At 48.2% G+C, this 18,516-nt stretch overlaps 1 protein-coding gene across 1 annotated transcript; it reads right to left on the bottom strand.

The window, feature by feature from the left end:
• Window positions 1–983: 983 nt before the first annotated feature.
• On the bottom strand, window positions 984–18,089 carry Nt5c3b (5'-nucleotidase, cytosolic IIIB). The gene is made up of 9 exons (XM_051158612.1): window positions 17,979–18,089; window positions 17,769–17,862; window positions 17,138–17,207; window positions 17,004–17,050; window positions 8,613–8,698; window positions 6,559–6,648; window positions 4,825–4,987; window positions 2,639–2,839; window positions 984–1,154 (listed from the first exon to the last, which is right to left on the bottom strand). Exons 1-9 carry the CDS (start codon window positions 17,993–17,995, stop codon window positions 1,020–1,022), a joined length of 903 nt encoding a protein of 300 aa, XP_051014569.1. The 5' UTR covers window positions 17,996–18,089; the 3' UTR covers window positions 984–1,019.
• Between the last annotated feature and the right edge of the window lie 427 nt (window positions 18,090–18,516).

An 18,516-nucleotide genomic window follows, 5' to 3' on the forward strand; every position in this document is an offset into this window, starting at 1 on the left:
TTCAAGGCTGTGACAACCTGCACTTGGTACTAATCTGATGGGAGGGAGGTGGGCAGAGTTTTGGATTCTCAAAGGCTACACAGACCTAATCCTGTTTCTTTTGTGTCAATAAAAGGTTAAACTGAAGGCCTTGAGAGTGGTCTTTCAGTGGGCCCAGTGGAGAGGGTATTTATTGTGTGTCTGTTCACGTGTGTGCGTGTGTAGACCAGTGTTGAGTTCCACTGTCCTTGGCAGTCTCTTTCTACCTTTTTTGCGGGGGAAGGGGGACTCGAGACAGGGTTTTTCTATATAACCTTGGCTGTCCTGGACTCTAGACCAGGCTTGCCTCGAACTCACAGCAATCTGCCTGCCTCTGCCTCCCAAGTGCTGGGATTAAAGGTGTGCTCCACCATACCCGGCTCCACTTTTTTTTTTTTTAATTAGTGTGTTTGGTTGTTTGGTTTTGTTTTTAAAGATAGGGTTTCTCTGTGTAGCCTTGGCTGGAACTCACTCTGTAGACCAGGCTGGCCTTGAACTCACATTGATCTGCCTGCTTCTGCCTCCTGGGTGCTAGGATTACAGGTGTGCGCCACCACGCCCGGGCTTCCCAGCTTATTTTTTAAATTTCATCTGATTCACACATATTTGTCTGATACACAGTTTTACTTTTTCTTTTTTTTTTTAAAAAAAATACAGTGCTGGGGACGGAACCCAGGGCCCTCTCCTCATGCCAGGAAGGTGCTTCAACACAGATATCTGTATTCCAGCTCTGAAAACGTTCTTAGAAAGAATCCTTGGACCAGAGGAGCCACAGAAGCGGTCCACAGTTCACTTGGAAGCACGCTCGCTGCCTTCCCACAGGCGGGGCCTCCTTCAAGCCTCTTCCAGGCAGGAGGGAGGCAAAGGCAAGTGGAAGGCATCAGGGGTGAGGGGTAGCCCAGCAGCTCCTGTCTGCCCTGGACTTCTGTGCTCAGAGGTAGCTTCGTGGGCAGGCGCTCCCCCCTCATCGCTGCCTGCAGGGTCTGGCCCGAGCCTTCGTCCTAGGAGCCCTGGAGCTCCACGCAGTCCCCCTGGCGCAGGATGTGCTGCAGCAGCCCGTTGACCACGTCCAGCGTCTCGTCCCTCTCTAACACAATGTCATAGGAGTCCATGTAACGCTCCCGCCGCTCCTCCACCTGCCCAGGGAAGCAGGTCCAGGTCCCTCGAGTGCCCCTCTTTGCATCTTTTACTCTCAGGTCCCTCAGGGCCTGGGGTAGAGGTATGCAACTACCCCCCCCACCCCACCCCCAGCTCTCTCTCTTGAAAGCCTGAGTTCAAGGTTATAGGGACACAGGCAGGCAAATGAGGGGCAAGAGCTGCCACAGCAAACACTTGGCCAGTGTCAACCACACAGTAAGAACTATTTTTGTTTTGTTTGTTTGTTTGTTTGTTTGTTTGAGACAGGGTGTCTCTGTGTAACAGCCATGTCCTGAAGAGCTCTTTTATATGGCCCTGGCATCCGCTGGGCTCCAGCCTCTGCTAGCTGGGTCTACCCTGACAGATACCTTCTCTGAGCCCTTCTGGCCTGTGTTCTGTCCATACCTGTCAGTCTCTGTTGCTTTTGTTTCCTTTTATAGAATCATGCCTTCAACCCTGGCCTCTCCCATCTCAGTCAGGCTTTCAAGGTATGAGTCAGACTGGCAACAAGGCTGGGTACACCTTTAATCCCAGTGCTGCAGAGGCAGAGATAGTAAGATCTCTGTGAGTTCAAGGCCAGCCGGGACTTCTGAGTGAGTTCCAGGACAGTCAGGGCTACACAGAGAAACTGTCTTGAAAAATAACAAACAGGCTGGAGAGATAGCTCAGAGGTGAAGAGCACTGGTTGCTCTTCCAGAGGTCCTGAGTTCAATTTCCAGCAACCACATAGTGGCTCACAACCATCTGTAACAGAATCCGAATCCCTCTTCTGGTGTACATAAAACATAAATAAATAATTTTTTTTTTTTAAAAGAAAAAGAAAACCAACAAACAAAGAAACAAAAAATTAGTTCCCCAAACCCCAAGAAAACCCAAGGAGTCATTACACAAAGCACTACAGTGAGGGTTAAATAGGTTAGCAGTATTTGTGTGACTAGAATGGGGCCTGAAAGATACTAGCACAAAGCCACACGTGCTTGCTCAGATGACAGGCTGGAGGGACACTTTTCTTCCAAGTCCTGGTACAGGCCCAGTGCAAAGCATACAGTAGTGTGCTGAGGCTTCAGGATGCAACTCAGTGACAGAGCACTTACCTGGCATCTGTCAGGTCAGTGTTCTGTTCCTTCACCAGCAAGCACACAGACACACACACACACACAGCCATCAAGAGAGAGAGAGAGAACACAAATTGATGGCATATGCATGTAATCCCAGCATTTGGGAGGTCGAGGCAAGATGCTCAGAAGGTCAAGGTCAGCCTCAACTACACAGTTTGAGTCTAGCTGGGATACACAAATTCCTGTTTCACCCCCTCTCCTCCGACAAAGAGAGAGAAAAGGAGAAAGCAAAATGGAGAACATGCCTTACGTCGCTCCTCTGTGGCCCTAATACTTCCCACCCTATCTAGCATACGAGAGGTGTTCAAAAGTGTGTGAAAAGGGGTCCGCGTGGAAGCCAGAGGGGAAGACCAGCCACCGCCTACCTTGTCATTCAGGAAGCCAATCTTGAGAATGTTCTGCACCCCAGGGACCCCGTCAGCCATAGTGAGGTCCCCTATGGAGTCGCCAAGCAGAAGGATGTTGGTCTTGTCCCGAAGCTGCTGGAAGTAACTGGAGTTCTCACACACGGAGCTGTTCTTGTTGTAGGTGTGGATAAGCTGGCCCTTGAAGCCTTGCAGGAAACCCTAAACCACCATGACAAGACATAGCTAGCCGGCTGGACCCACCCAGCCAGCACACTTTCCGTTGTGGGGGTGGGGGGCATAGGGGGAAAGAGGAGGAGGGATTCCCAAAGACAGACAATGGCAAAGCTGAAAAACTAGGGTGGGCTTTGGTCTGTTCTTCTAAACGTTTTCATAAAACCCAGCTGGACTCATTTCTTTGCGCCTTGCCTTTGGCTGCATTCTGGGTGGTGATGGCAAAGCTGACAGGAGGTGCAACAGAGGGCTGCCCACAAAAGCCTACGTATGCATAGCTTGCCTCTTACAAAGTGCGAAGATTTAGGCCAGGGCCTTAGACGTACAAGCAATAATGTACCACTGAGCCACGCTCCTAACTTTTTCTTTTGAGACAGGGTTTCTTTATGTAGCTCTAGCTGGCTTTGAACTCGGGTCCAATGATCTCGTGTCTAAGTGCAAGGATTAAAGGCGTATGCCATGATGCCCTCTTTCTTTTCTTTTTTCCTTTTCTTTCTTTCTTCCTCCTCCCCTGCTTCCCTTTCCTTTTTTGAAACAGGATCTCACTACATATAGCTCTGGCTCACTATGTAGACCAGGCTGGCCTCAAACTCACAGAGCTCCCCCTGCCTCTGCTCCTAAGTGCTGGGATTAAAGGTGTGCATCTGCCTCCAGGTTTCACTGTGAGACACATCTTTTTCTATCCAGCCTTTCTAGGACCACCATGAAGTCTGTTCTGTAGCTCAAGGAGGCAGCAGGGCTTGGATTTCAATCTTCTTGCCTTAAGCTTTCTAAACAGCTGGAGTCATAGGACTGTGCCACCAGGTCCAAACCACTTGGCCTTTTGGAGGAGAACTTTGTAACTCCTGTTTTTTGTTTTGTTTGGTTTTTCGAGACAGGGTTTCTCTGTGTAGCCTTGGCTGTCCTGGACTCGCTTTGTAGACCAGGCTGGCCTCGAACTCACAGTGATCCAGCTGCCTCTGCCTCCTGAGTGCTGGGATTAAAGGCGTGTGCCACCACGCCCAGCTTGAAATTCCTTTTTTAAATAATGGCCATCAGGTTATTACTGATCCTCCGTCCTGGTGGAAGCCTACAATACAAAAGCTGCCCAGTTAGGATGCAGGGGCAACTGGGAGATAAGAGTGTCTGCCTACAAGGCCAGGGTTAGATTCCCACCTGAAAAATATGTTCTCTGTCTGGGTCACATGTGGGTTAGCACTTGGCTATAGGCCATTACGAGTGACATTTTTGTTTGTTTGAGACGGGGTCTCCCGTAGCCCAGTGAATCTGAACTTATGATGCACGGGAGGCTGGCTTTGAACTTTTGAGCCTGCTACTGCTACCTCTACCTCGCAGGTGCTGGGATTAAGGATGGGTACCACCAAGCCTGCCCACTGGGAGGAAGTTGACTCTCAATGTACAAGTCCAAGTGTAAGCCCTTTGGTAAACAGGGTGATACACAAACTAGGATGGTGTCACAGGGCTATGGTGGGCTACAAAGGAGGACTCTGTGACAGAGCCGACTCTAGATCTGCTTAAAGTAACACACAGGCTGGGTGTGGTGGTGGTGAAAGCTCCAGTCCTAGCACTGGGGGATGGGTTGGGGGTGTTGGGGGGCAGAGGCAGGTGTGCTTCTCTGTGAATTTGAGGCTAGTCTGATTTACACAGTTAGTTTCTATATAGCCAGGGCTCTACAGAAAGACCCTGTCTCAAAAAGAAAAAAAGAAAAAAGTTACCCATGAAGGCAAGCGCCTTGACTCACACCTACAGTAATCCATCCATTCAGGACGCCAAGGCCAGAGGAATGACTGAGCTTGGGAACTGCAGGCCAGCCTGAGTAATGTAGCAAGACTCTTGTCTCAAAGAAAGAAAGAAGATGAAGGGGCTAAATAATGCCCACGGGAGGGCAAGGAGGCCAGCTGGCCAAGCGGAAGGCACCCTGGAGTGGCAGCCCACCCTCCTCTCTCCCCAGCCCGGCCAGAGACGTGGCTTACATCCTCACTGAAATCCATGTAGTTGGACACAATGTGGATGTTGGGGTGGAACACTTTCATCTGGCGGATAATTTCTTCCAGGATATCACCAATGCCAGCCGAGAAGATGAAAAGAGGAATGTTGTTCTGGTAGAGCGTGTCGAAGAACGTCTTATAGCCCTCCCTGCAAAGAGACCAAACGCCCGTGAAGGCCCTGGCCCTGCTCTTTACTTTCTACTTGGACTATAGGGTTTTTTTTTTTTTCAAGACAGGGTTTCTCTGTGTAGCCTTGGCTGGCCTTGAACTCACAGTAATCCGCCTACCTCTGCCTCCCCAGTGCTGGGATTAAAGGCATGCGCCACGAAGCCCAGCCCAGGCTACTTATTATTATTATTATTATTATTATTATTATTATTATTATTATTATTATTATTATTATTATTATTATTGTATGTGTGTAGAGCATATGCACACACATGTATTCATGCACGCGCGCGCATGTGTGTGTGTATGTATAGGTTATACGTCTACCTGTGACCTAAGTGTGGAGGCCAGAGGTCAACCTTGAGTGTCCTTCCTCAGGAGCCATTCATCTTTGTTATTGTTGTTTTGTTTTGTTGGAACAGGGTTTCTCTGTGTAGCCCTGGCTGATCTGGAACTTACTCTGTAGAACAGGCTAGCCTCGAACTCAGAGATCCACCTGCCTCTGCCTCTTGAGTGCTGGGATTAAAGGGATTAATAAGCATTCACTTATTTCTGAAAACGTAGTTGTTCTTGCTTTGTTTACGGGCCCAGATGCACTGTGGCACATATGGAGGTCCACGAACAACTTCACGGAGTCGGTTTCCTCTTTCCACCTTCACATGGGTACAGTAGTCAACTTGCATGATAACGATGTTACCCACTGAGCCGTCTCACTGACTCTCAGCTTGTTTACAGACAAAGTCTCTCACTGGGATCTGTGGCTAACTGGTTAGGCGAGGCTGGCTGGCCAGTTACCCCCAGGGATTTGCCTATCTGTACTTCCCCAGTGTTGGGGTTACAAACTCCTACCACACCCCACTTTTTATGTGAGGGTTGGGGTGGAACTCAACCCTGAATGCTTGAGAAGCAAGAGCTTTACCAACCAGGCCATCTCCTCAGAACCTCAGGCAAGGAATATTTTTACTTTTCCTTTTTGTCTAAATAAATAAATACAAGAACACCTTGTCTCTTTCTCTCATTATATTATATTATATTATATTTAATTACAATACGCACACACAATCTAAATGTTCCTTTTAAAAAAGAATGCCAGCCAGGCGTGGTGGCACACGCCTTTAATCCCAGCACTTGGGAGGCAGAGGCAGGCGCATCGCTGTGAGTTCGAGGCCAGCCTGGTCTATAAAGCGAGTCCAGGACAGCCAAGACTACACAGAGAAACCCAGTCTCAAAAAACCAAAAAAAGAAGAAGAAGAAGTTGAAGTCTAGGAGATGACGCTATGGCCAGTGTGCACAGCATCCCACTGAGGTGAAAGGCTGCCCAGGGTTACCACCTTTCCTCCTATTTACCCAGAATCTGCTCAACCCTCCCCAGCCCCCTATGCCTCGGTGAGACAGTTTTAGACTGGCTTTCATTTTCATTTTTTGATACCACGGATGGAGTTCACAGGCCTCCGATACCAGGCAAGTACTAGACCAGGGAGCCACACCCCAGCCGCACAGCTGCTTGGGCTAGCGTGGTGGAAATATTTTACATTACAGCCAGGAGCTTACCTGAGCATCGCAGTGGACTCTCCAACCACCTGTGCTATCTGGGATTTCTGAATCTTCTGCTGGCATAGCAGATTATGGGCTTTGGTCCACCTAGGAACAGAGAACCCACAAACCCCAAGTCTCAGTCACCCCAGGAAACCGAGTGTCCTGTCCCTTGTCCCCTCTGGCAGCACCCAGTGCAAGAGGGAGCACAGTCTGTTCCCCAGAGCCATCTGCTGAGGAATTTCAAGCCATCCTTAGAAGAAAGTGGAGAGGAGAGGGAAGCAAGGGACGTGCAGTGGACTGGGGAGGCCAGAAATAATCTGACTCCTTCCCTCTGCCCAGGGAAGCTAGGTTTTGGTTTTTTGCTTTTGTTTTCTGAGATAGGATTTCTCTGTGTGATAGCTCTGGCTATCCTAGAACTCTCTTTGTAGACCTGGCTGGCCTCAAACTCACAGAGATCCACCCGCCTCTGCCTCCCAAGTGCTGGGATTTAAAGGTGTGCGCCACCACTGTGGGTCTCTGTGGGATACGGTTGAAGTTCTGACTTCTTAGACTAGCCATTTCGCACTCGGTCTATGAAAATGGACTCTGTTTCTTAGCGGGGCTCTCACTCCACCTGATCTGGTAACCCTATATTTTGTAAGGGGTGTCACAAAGTCCTACAAGTCATCCCCTTACACACAGGGTAGTTAAGGCTATGATAGGGCCCCGTGTTAACTGCGTATGAATGAGTCACTGTACCACTGCATGTAGATGAAGTATCCTGGCGCCCTCAGCTCTAGCAAATCAGACCTTCATCCCCCAAGACCCCTCCCCACTGCCCAAGGTTTATAAATAAAAGCTGGCTGGCTTGCAGGGAGTGTGTGTGTGTTGGGGGGAGGTGCTCTCAAAGCTCGTGCCCAAGCCAGGCGGTGGTGGTGCACATCTTTAACCCCAGCACTCGGGAGGCAGAGGCAGGCGGATCGCTACGAGTTCGAGGCCAGCCCGGTCTACAAAGCAAGTCCAGGGCAGCCAAGGCTACACAGAGAAACTCTGTCTCTAAAAAACAAAACAAAAAGACAATCAAATGCTGGTGCCCGGGCTCATGTTCTCTTGCTTACCATTCCTCTACCATGACTGTCTTGAGGCTCCATTTATTCGGGGGGGGGGGGGGGAGTGTACTACCGCTGGACGCCTGGTGGTCAGGCAGCAATGATGGAACTACCTTTGCAGCCACTAGGGCCTGCTCAACCACTGCCAATAGCTTGGTGCTGACCCCCTGTGAAGCATCACCCGGCCTGCATCTCACCCTGTCTGCCAGCAGGTTTCGGACATCCGCCTGCTTCCGCTGCTGTGCTTGGCACAGTGGTTCCAACTTATGAAGCTCTGAGTCTCTACTGCCTTTGGAGACCTGCAGTCTCATTCTAAAAGGAGCTAACTGTAACACCCGGCGTGGAAACTCATTTTCCACCTCAGCTGGAGAGGCTGGAACATGGCTTAATGCCCAGACCACAAGCCTTACCCCTGAGCATTCTAATCTGTCCCTGAGCAAGAAACAGGGCTTTGGGACCTTTGATCTTGAGGTCTGTCCGTTCTTGTCCAGAGGCAAGCAGCACCTGGACTGACCAATGGACGTGGGGCCCAGGCCCGCCACTGCACCGAACACAGAACAACACACCACCACCCTGCCTAGGTTTTGGTGTTTTTGTTTTTTGTTTTGGTTTTCCAAGACAGGGTCTCTCTGTGTAGCCTTGGCTGTCCTGAACACGCTTTGTAGACCAGGCTGGCCTCGAACTCACAGCGATCTGCCTGCCTCAGCTTCCAGAGTGCGAGGATTAAAGGCGTGTGCAACCACACCCGGTCTAGGTTTTGTTTTTTTAACTCGGTCTTATATAGCACAGGCTAGACTTCAACTTCCTATGTAGCCAAGAGCAATCCTGGTCTTCCTGTTCCCACCACCCAAGTGTTGGCACGATGTGCATGTGCCAAGGTTAAAGGTGTTTATTTCTATCAGAATTTTGCAGTTTAAAGCCGGGCATGCACGCCTGTAATGCCAGCAATGGCAGGAGCTCTTTCTTGTCAGCGCCACTTACCACTGCACCATGTGAGGGAGCTTCTCTTTGATGGTCCGGTGTGGGTCAATCTCAATGGGGTAATAGTGGTGAAAGAGCGCCATGAGCTGGGATAGCCAATAAGGAGAAAAGCTGTGAGTGTACATCACACTGGCCCCAATAATTAGAAAATCACCTCAAGAATGGAGCCGTGTAAGAGGTGTTTCTTCAAATTGTCACATGGGGGGTACACACCGTTTGTGAAACTCAGCTTTCTCCTCAAGCTTTTCAACTGCTCACACTTGCCTACTGTACACAGTGGGCAGTGTGGCTGCATTCTCAGGGCCTATCGCTCCTCCGCACCCACCCTAACAATGAGGCCTAAGATCCCTCAACATGAGCTGGACTCTATGGCCTGTGCTTGTAACCCCTGCACTCAGGAGGAGGAGACAGGAGGATGACAGATGGATAGCCTGGGCTACAGAAACAAGTCCAAGCTACATAATAAAATTTGGTCTCAAAATCTCTATCTAGGGCTGGAGAGATGGCTCAGAGGTCCTGAGTTCAAGTCCCAGCAACCACATGGTGGCTCACAACCATCTGGTGCCCTCTTCTGGTGTGCAGGTGTACATGCAGGCACAACACTGTATACTTAATAAATCCTTTTTAAAAATCTATATCTACACACACATATACACACAGAGGCAGGGAAATGAGAGTGGGGAGGTAGCTCATTGGTAGAGAGCTTACCTCAGCACTACAAAATCAACGGGGGCTAAAGAGTTACTTCAGGAGCCGGGCGTGGTGGCGCATGCCTTTAATCCCAGCACTCGGGAGGCAGAGGCAGGCAGATCGCTGTGAGTTCGAGGCCAGCCTGGTCTACAAAGCGAGTCCAGGACAGCCACGGCTACACAGAGAAACCCTGTCTCGAAAAACAAAAAAACAAAAAACAAGAGCTACTTCAGCTGCTATTGCTAAAGCACTTGCTGCTATTGTAGAGGACCAGGGTTCAATTCCTAGCAACCGTATGCGGCTTACAACTGTCTATACTTTAGTCCTAGAGGATCTGACACCTGTTCTGAAATCAGGGGGCACCAGGCATGCATGTAGGGTACAGACATACACACAGGCAAAACACTTGTACACATAAAATAAGAGTAATAAAAACTAGTCGGTGAGTCAGACACCTAAGTAACAACCCAGGGGAAGAGAGAAGCAGTTCACTGGACTGCTTGCCTTAGCATGCATGTGGACCCGGGTTTTGTCCCCCAGGCACACACAAGAACACATTAGGGTGTGATGGCACAGGCCAATAGTCCTACCCTTGAGAGATGGAGGCAGGAGGATTTAGAAGTTCAAAGTCATCTTTAGCTACATAGCAAGTTTGAGGCTAGCCAGAGCTACAGGAGAACTGGTTCAAAAAACATGGGCTGGAGAGATGGCTCAGAGGTTAAGAGCACTGTCTGTTCTTGTGGTAGACTGGAGTCCAATTCCCAGCACTGGCATGGTGGCTCACAACCATCTGTAACTCCAGTTCCAGGGCATATGATGCCTTCCTTCCTTCCTTTCCTTCTTCCTTTCTAGTTTGCTTGCTTTTTTCTAAGACAGGGTTTCTCTGTGTAGTCATGACTGTCATGGAATTCATTATGTAGACCAGGTTAGCCTCAAACTCAGAGACCTACCGGCCTCTGCCTCCCAAGTGCTTTGATTAAAAGTATGCGCCACCATGTCTGGCATGATGCCATTTTCTGACTTTGTGAGCACCTGGCACAAACATAACACACATGTATATATAGGCAGGCAAAACATTTATATACATAAATAAACCACCAGGCACTATGGTGCACACCTTTAGTCCCAGCACATGGAAGGCAGAAAGAGACAGGGGGATCTTTGAGATTTAAAGTCATCTTTGTCTACATAGTGAGACCTTGTCTTAAAAAAGAGAAAGAATTAGGGCTGGGCATGGTGGTGCACGCCTTTAATCCCAGCACTTGGGAGGCAGAGGCAGATGGATCTCTTTGAGTTCGAGGCGAGCTGGTCTACAAAGTGAGCCCAGGACAGCCAAGGCTACACAGAGAAACCCTGACTCAAAAAACGAAAGAAAGAAAGAAAGAAAGGTGTGTGTGACTCAGTCATTGGAGCACTGGATGCTCTTCCCAGCACCCACAGGGTGGCTAACAACCCTCTATAATGCCATTTCCAGGGCTCTGTCAGCGCTGCGTGGATATAGTGCACAGACATATACACAGTCAAAACATCCACACACACATTAAAATAAAAATTAACTCAAAACAGAAAACTATATGAAAGAATATACACAGATACAGCTGGTAAAGTAGGTCATGGGGCCTGGTGCAGTGGTCGGACACTTGCTCGGCAAGCTTGAGGCCCTGGGTTGGACTGCCGCCACATGACAAAGGATCATAAGGTAGAATTTGCAGATTGGAGTTAGGGACATAGCACACTGGTGACAATTCCATCAATGTCACCATTAGTTAAGTTCAGAGCATCTGCATGGGCCTCTTTTAGCCATGGTTTCTTTCTAGGAAACCAGGGCTTTTGACACTTGGGACGGCTACTTCAGGGATCATATGTCATGCAGAACCAGTCAGTAAGACTCCCCAGGGAAAAAAATAAGAATTGACTGAGTCAGGAATCTTAATAGACACCATGTTGTCTTGAGACTATTAAAGGCGTGCGCCACCATGCCCGGCCCTAATTCTTTCTCTTTTCAAGACAAGGTCTCACGGGCAGAATAGTCTGGAAATGCCTTAAGAGCCTTAGTCAGGGGTACAGCCCATCTAGTAGAGTGCAGCCTCTTGTCACTGCCCATCTTCACAACAACTAATCCCATTAAGAGTCTTGGAAGGCCTCGGGTTCAATTCCCAGTCTCACAAAACAAAACAAAAACCTAGGCAAGACAGAGTGGTACCAAAGGCAGGAGGAAGGGGAATTCAAGGCCAGCCTTAGCTTCATAGCAAGTTCCAGGACAGCTGAGGCTTCACGAGAGCCTGAACAAAACCAACCACAGGAAGCATCAACCAACACAAGATACAAATACCCCAGTTAGCAGGCATCTTTAGTGTCTGATAAAGAGCTAAGTGACAGAGTTACGTTCAAGAATGAGCCCAGCCGCTCAAACTATGGCACTAGCCAAGGACAATACAGGCCGTAAACTTCAAACCCCTACCCAGATCTAGCCAATGGACAGGACATTCTCCACAGTTGAGTGGAGAGTGGGGTCTGACTTTCACACGTACTATGGTGCCTCATATTTGACCATGTCCCCTGGATGGGGAGGCCTGGCGGCACTCAGAGGAAGGACAGCAGGCTACCAAGAAGAGACTTGATACCCTATGAGCATATAAAGGGGGAGGAGGTCTCCCTCAGGCACAGTCATAGGGAAGGGGAGTAAGGGGAAAATGGGAGGGAGGGAAGAATGGGAGGATACAAGGGATGGGATAACCATTGAGATGTAACAAGAATAAATAAATTAAAAAAAAAAAAAAAAAAAGAATGAGCCCAGCAATGCATAAGAAGAGCCTAGCCTAGCTCCATTCCAGTAAGGGGCCACTTAGGGCAAAAGCTTGGAGTCAAGTACACCAGAGGTGGCTTCTCAATATTTTGGCAAACCTCACAGAAATAAATGAACACTCACTCAGAACACTCTCCCTATCCCTTCCCTTACCAAAGAGTTTCGTCACCAAGGACATGGCACACCACAGTGGCAAGAGCTTGGGACAAAGTCTCTACACAGCCAAGATCTGCAACTCAACTGAATGACCCTGGGACAAACTGCTCAATGTGGGAAGGAGTAAGCTTTGTCACAAGTGGGAGCAGTCTTGGTGGGCTTTACCCTTGGGCACCCCATGAATAGCTTGTGACAGACTGAGTGGAGCCATCCTGGGTTTGGAATTCTGGAAGCAGACCTGGGAACCCCACCTGGTCTATTGTCTTTCTAATGGACCCTCACCGGGAGAAGGAGCCGGTCCTCCCCACGTGACTGAGGGAGTTGGGGAAGAGAGAAAAACAAAGTCGGCTGCAGGGAGAGGGTGCAGGAGCAGCGGACAAGCTGGATCAGCACGCCGGCCAGAGAGACACCTAAGGATCCGTCCCGTGGAACGGCTACCGGAAGGTTCACTCTTTCGTCCCTTTAACCTTTTTCCTTCTTTTATAAGCTAGTTGGGTTGCATAATAAAGTTTAATTGATAAGAAACAGAGTCAACATCTGGCGCCCAACGTGGGGCCCGATGGGTTCCACAGTCCCTAAGGGTACGGAGGAAGAGTCAGTATTCGAAGGTATAGAAATGCTGTTTCAGGGTATCAGCAAAGTTGCAACTGCTGTTGCAAAACTTTTTCCTGCATTATACTTAGAGGGAATTCTCTGTTTTTTCATTGTCCTTTTATTACAATATTTCATGTTTAGAAGGATTAAAAGAAAGGCTAATGACATAGAAAAGCCGGAAGAGTCAATAAGCTCTATCCTTTTAGAAAGAATTACTGACTTGACTGAACAAATGGACAAAATGCAGAAAAAACTGGAAGGGTTGGAAAAGCAGAAGGCACCTGTGGTTAAAAAGGATGGAGAAGGTCAGAAACCAGAGGCAAAGGAAGCTAGACCGACCAAAAGGTCTTTGGAAGTAAATGTCCCAGTGGAGGATACCTCCACAGTCGCCCAGACACCTTCAGCTTTTCCAGTCACTGTAAGACATGTACCTGAGCAAAATGGTGCTGAGGGTTATAAAGCCCTGTATTTGCAAAAAGCAGGACAAGGCTGTAGACAAAGCAGGCAGCATGGGTGATTTAACCTCAACAGCATGCCTCTGGCATCTTGAGCAAGGTGCCTCAACTGATGTTTCCTTGAAAAATTATACATGTACTAACATCCATATTAATGATTTCAAAAGTCTGTTTACTTTCAGAGCAAAAAACAAGACAATTATGAAGATCGAACTTCTGCCACTGGCACTACTGCTTCTTCCCGAATTTGCATGCATATTAACAATAAATCGGCTAGCCAAAAGGATCGATCCCAAAAGGACTGGACAAAAACAGCTAGCTTTTCCAACACTTGGCCAATATATTATTTTTCTAGGGTACCCGAAAAAGATTTTTCTCCGAAACAGCATAAAGTAATTTTGAAAACACGACGCCCCCATTCCCAGTAGGTGGAGTGGGTGTTTTTGGTGGGTTACCAATGCTCATCTTTGCCTAACGGGGTTAGTTACAATTAATAAACGTTCATTTGGGGGTTTCTTTCTTCTATCTTTCTTTCTCTCTTACTTTCTATCCCTTTTAATATTAAGGGAAAGGGGGGAAGGAAGGGAGGACACATGTTTGTAGACTAAAAGTAGATTATTGAATCTACTAACTTCAAAAATCTTACATTGGTATTGTAGATTGAAGAAAATTTAAGACTTTTGATTGATGGAAATTTAAGACTTAAAAATTTAAATTGTATATTGTCTTTCATTTTTGTCTTATGTATTGTATGTTATATGTTGACAAAATATTATATATTGTATGTTAGAAACTTAAGTTCATTTTATTCAATGTTTATTTAATGTATTATTCATGTACCACTAATGTCTTAGGAAAAACTGTTCAGGAAGATTGGGGATAAAAGTTGATATTTAGTTATAAAAAAATCCTACTAAATACTAACTTACTTTGTCATAGAACAGGTTTGTTTAATTTCTTGTAGATGTCTCCAAAGGAATAGTAGCTAACTGTAGGAATAGATAGAGTTGGTTTTCAAACTCTTCAGAGATCCACAGAATATGGCATTTAAAGATGAGGGCTTTCCTGACAGAGAGAGACATCTACTCCTGGCCGCTTCTCCATTTGCATCACTGAAGATGGGGGCTTCAAGAGACGCAGGTGACAGAATGGTCACTGGACAGAGAAAATGCTCTTATCTCTACTGCTGATGACAGGCTGACTGGCTGCAATGATCAACAGTGATGCTGAAAAGTTGACTATCCAGCTTTGAAGAGACTAGATGGACCGGACCGTCGGATTTCCTGCTTCAAAAAGCAGTTTGTTGGATGTTTTGGGCCGAAGGAGAGACTTCGGTGAATATCCAGGCAGTCTGCTCTCTCTGTCCTATGCAACTTGAAAGTTGCCTGCCAGCACATCCTTTATTAGATAGATTTTCCTTCTTGGATCTCTGATGGGATTGAAGACTAGATAGCCACAGTGTTACTAGAAGCTTTAGTTTAAGAATTAAAAACACCTTTATAGATGGATAATTGAAATTTCTCATGAAAAAAAAAAAAAAAAAAAAGGGACTCTCTTTGGTAAAATAGTAAAATATTTTTTCTCAGGTTAACTAATATAAAAAGACTTGGTTATATACTTGATACCTGATGATTATGTATATATGTATATGTGTGTTTATAGTTCTTGATTTTTTTTTAAAGAGAAGGGGGATGTGTGGGAAGGAGTAAGCTTTGTCACAAGTGGGAGCAGTCTTGGTGGGCTTTACCCTTGGGCACCCCATGAATAGCTTGTGACAGACTGAGTGGAGCCATCCTGGGTTTGGAATTCTGGAAGCAGACCTGGGAACCCCACCTGGTCTATTGTCTTTCTAATGGACCCTCACCGGGAGAAGGAGCCGGTCCTCCCCACGTGACTGAGGGAGTTGGGGAAGAGAGAAAAACAAAGTCGGCTGCAGGGAGAGGGTGCAGGAGCAGCGGACAAGCTGGATCAGCACGCCGGCCAGAGAGACACCTAAGGATCCGTCCCGTGGAACGGCTACCGGAAGGTTCACTCTTTCGTCCCTTTAACCTTTTTCCTTCTTTTATAAGCTAGTTGGGTTGCATAATAAAGTTTAATTGATAAGAAACAGAGTCAACAGCTCAACCTCTTTCAGCACCTGTTTTCTCACGTTGAACAGTGACAGCAGTATGATCTCGGTCTACTTTCGGGAGTAGAGGGTTGTTCATGTAAAATAGAGCATTTAAGTTTCGTGCAAACTCCAAAGCTGGCAGTAAACAGTGTTCACATATGAATCACCACCCATCAGCGTGTCTCAGCCAAGAGGAAAGGCTGTCCTGATGGGTTTAGCTTTTCTTTCTTTTTTTTTTTTTTTTGGCGGCAGGGGGTGGGGTAGGGTGGAGTTCAAGACAAGGCTTCTCTGTGTAGCCTTGGCTGTCCTGGACTCGCTTTGTAGACCAAGCTGGCCTCGAACTCACAGCAATCCGCTTGCCTCTGCCTCCCAAGTGCTGGGATTAAAGGTGTGCACCACTACGCCCGGGTTTTTTTTGTTTTGTTTTGTTTTTCGAGACAAGAGTTTCTCTGTATAGCCTTGACTGTCCTGGACTCGCTTTGTAGTCCAGGCTGGCCTCCCCAGTGCTGGGATTAAAGTCATGTGCTACCATGCCCAGCTGTCCTGATGTATTACAACCAGATCTAGGGGTTGGAGAGATGGCTCAACAGTTATAAGAGCACATACTGCTCTTCCAGAGGACCTGAGTTCGATTCCCAGCTCCCACATGAGGTAATTCACACACATCTGTAACTCTAGTTCCAGGGGATCCAGCTCCTCTGGCCTCCAAGGACACCTGCAAGCATCTGTACCTCTCTCTCTCTCCTTCTTTTTCTTCCTTCAAGGACATCTGCATGCATATGGACCACCCCCATCTCTGTCTCTGTCTGTCTGTCTGTCTCCCTCTCTCTCATACACACACACACACACACACACACTTTAAGATAATAAAAACAAACCTAATAAAACTAAATCTACCTTACCATAACAACTTAAAAAGTTATAATTAAAAACAAATGACAGCAAACCTGAAGAGCAAATCCAGAGTTTCACGCATGCCCAGTGAGCTAACTCTCAACTATATATCCCGGACCCTGTCTTTTTGAGATAGGGTCTCACTGAGTAGCCTTGGCTGGCCTGCGACTTGCTATATAGACCAGGCTGGTTTTGAACTCAGAGGTCTGCTTCTCTCTCCTGAGTGCTGCTCAGCTGGGAACCGCCTCTTTCTTTCTTTCGTTTGTTTTGTTTTGTTTTTGAGACAGGGTTTCTCTGTATAACCTTGGCTATCCTGGACTCCCTTGTAGACCAGGCTGGCCTCCAACTCACAGAGATCCACCTGCCTCTGCCTCCTGAGCCCTGGGATTACAGGAGTGAGCCACCACGTCCAGCCATACAAACCGATTTTGACGTAGAGTCTTCCTAAATTGTCCAAAACAACCTTGAAGTCTTTCTGGAGGCCAGGCAGACCCTGGGCTTGTGATCCTCCTGTTTCAGCCTCTGGGATCGCAGCCCTCCACACTGGGAATGAACTTTCTTAAGATTTCTGTCATTGAGTCTGTGGCTCAACCCCCAAAGCACACCACAGGTATTTTCTTTCCTTTTTATGTATTTATGTATTTATTTTACCACAGCTATTTTGAGCAAAGAAGGGATTGACCCACCTCTTTGCGACAATCCTCACTGATGATTTTGCTATTATCCAGAATATCTGAAAAAAAAAAAAAAAATTCCCTTTACTTGCTCCTTAGCAGTAGTCAGCTTGAGCCCTGCGGGGGAAGGCTGACACATGACTTACTGTGGGATGAGGGGCACCGTTGTCCATTGTAAGCAAATCTGCTCAAGGTCATATCAAAATCAGAAATCACCTGAGAGACAAAAGGAAGAAGATATCAGGGTGGCTGAATAGGCACCGGTCTAACCTGGCCTTGCCTAAGCTTGGGGTAACTGCTTAAGGCTAACCAGGCTGCTGCCCAGGCTGCAGCAAAGCCTTCGCGTGGCTGGCGAGAGAGACAGGTGAGGAACGAAGAGACCCCGTGTCGGTACACGAGTTAACCCAGAGAAATGCAAAGTTCCCCAAGTCTGTGGTGACTTTCAGTGGCATCTTTCTCAAATGCATTGGCTCTTTCTTAAGGTGCCTTGCGACCTTTATGGATCGCCCCATCTTCGACTTCTTGGGGAGCCGGCTAGCCTAGGGAATTGGGGCCGCCAAGCTCCACTCACGTTCTTTCTTAAATCAGGCGGCGTGACCACATCTGACTACTTTGAAAGCTGGTTTATTGACGCAGGTTAGGCTGTTTTCCCTAGGCGAGCCGATCTGTTTGCCCATGACCACCCCCGGCGCGCAGGCTCGCACCCCAGCTGGCGGGAAGGCCGCAGGGCAGGCATCCCCCCGCCGCCGGGCCCGGCCGTACCCCACGTCCCGGTACCTGCAGGCGGTCTCCTCCGCCCCTGCGAAGGGCGCCCACGATTTCCTGCACACGTCCGGGCTGCCGCATCAAGACCGTAGCCTTCATCAGGCTGCTCACCTGTCGTGAGACCCAAGAGACTCGCTGAACCGAGCGCCGCGATAGGCCCCAAGGAAGCTTGGCCTCCCGGCGCCTGCGATCCCGCCACGCGGAACGTTCCCCACCCGCGACCTCACCTCCTCCGCCATCGCGCCGCCGGCCTGGTGGGCGGCTCCGAAACAGATCCCGCCTTATATCCGGCACTGCGCAGGCGTCGTCTCGCTCTAGCCTTGCTGGTCAAGGAGCTGCTGGCGGTTTCCAGGCTGGCTTGGGAGGCTAGCAGGAGAAACGGGTGGTGGTGGTGGTGGGTTCTACTGTGTATGTGGAGGGGAGAGGGCTGGGAGGGGGAAAGGCTGTTGGGGTGGGGAGCAAGACACTGGGGTCCAATGTATGGACTGGCTGTCATGAGGCTTTAGTGTGTATGGACTCTTGTCACTTTAAAAAAAAAAATGCTTTATTTTTATGTGCATTGGTGTTTTGCCTGCATGTATGTCTGTGTGAGGGAGTGAGCTCCTCTGTAACTGCAGTTACAGATAGTTGTGACCTGTCATGTGGTTGCTGGGAATTGAACCTGGGTCTTCTGGAAGAGCTGCCAGTGCTCTTAACTACTGAGCCCAGCCCTTCCTGTCATGTTTTCTGGAACACAAAAAGCAGTCATATCCAGTGTTCG

This window comes from Acomys russatus, chromosome 16, assembly GCF_903995435.1.
Source record: "Acomys russatus chromosome 16, mAcoRus1.1, whole genome shotgun sequence".
Lineage (NCBI taxonomy): Eukaryota > Metazoa > Chordata > Mammalia > Rodentia > Muridae > Acomys > Acomys russatus.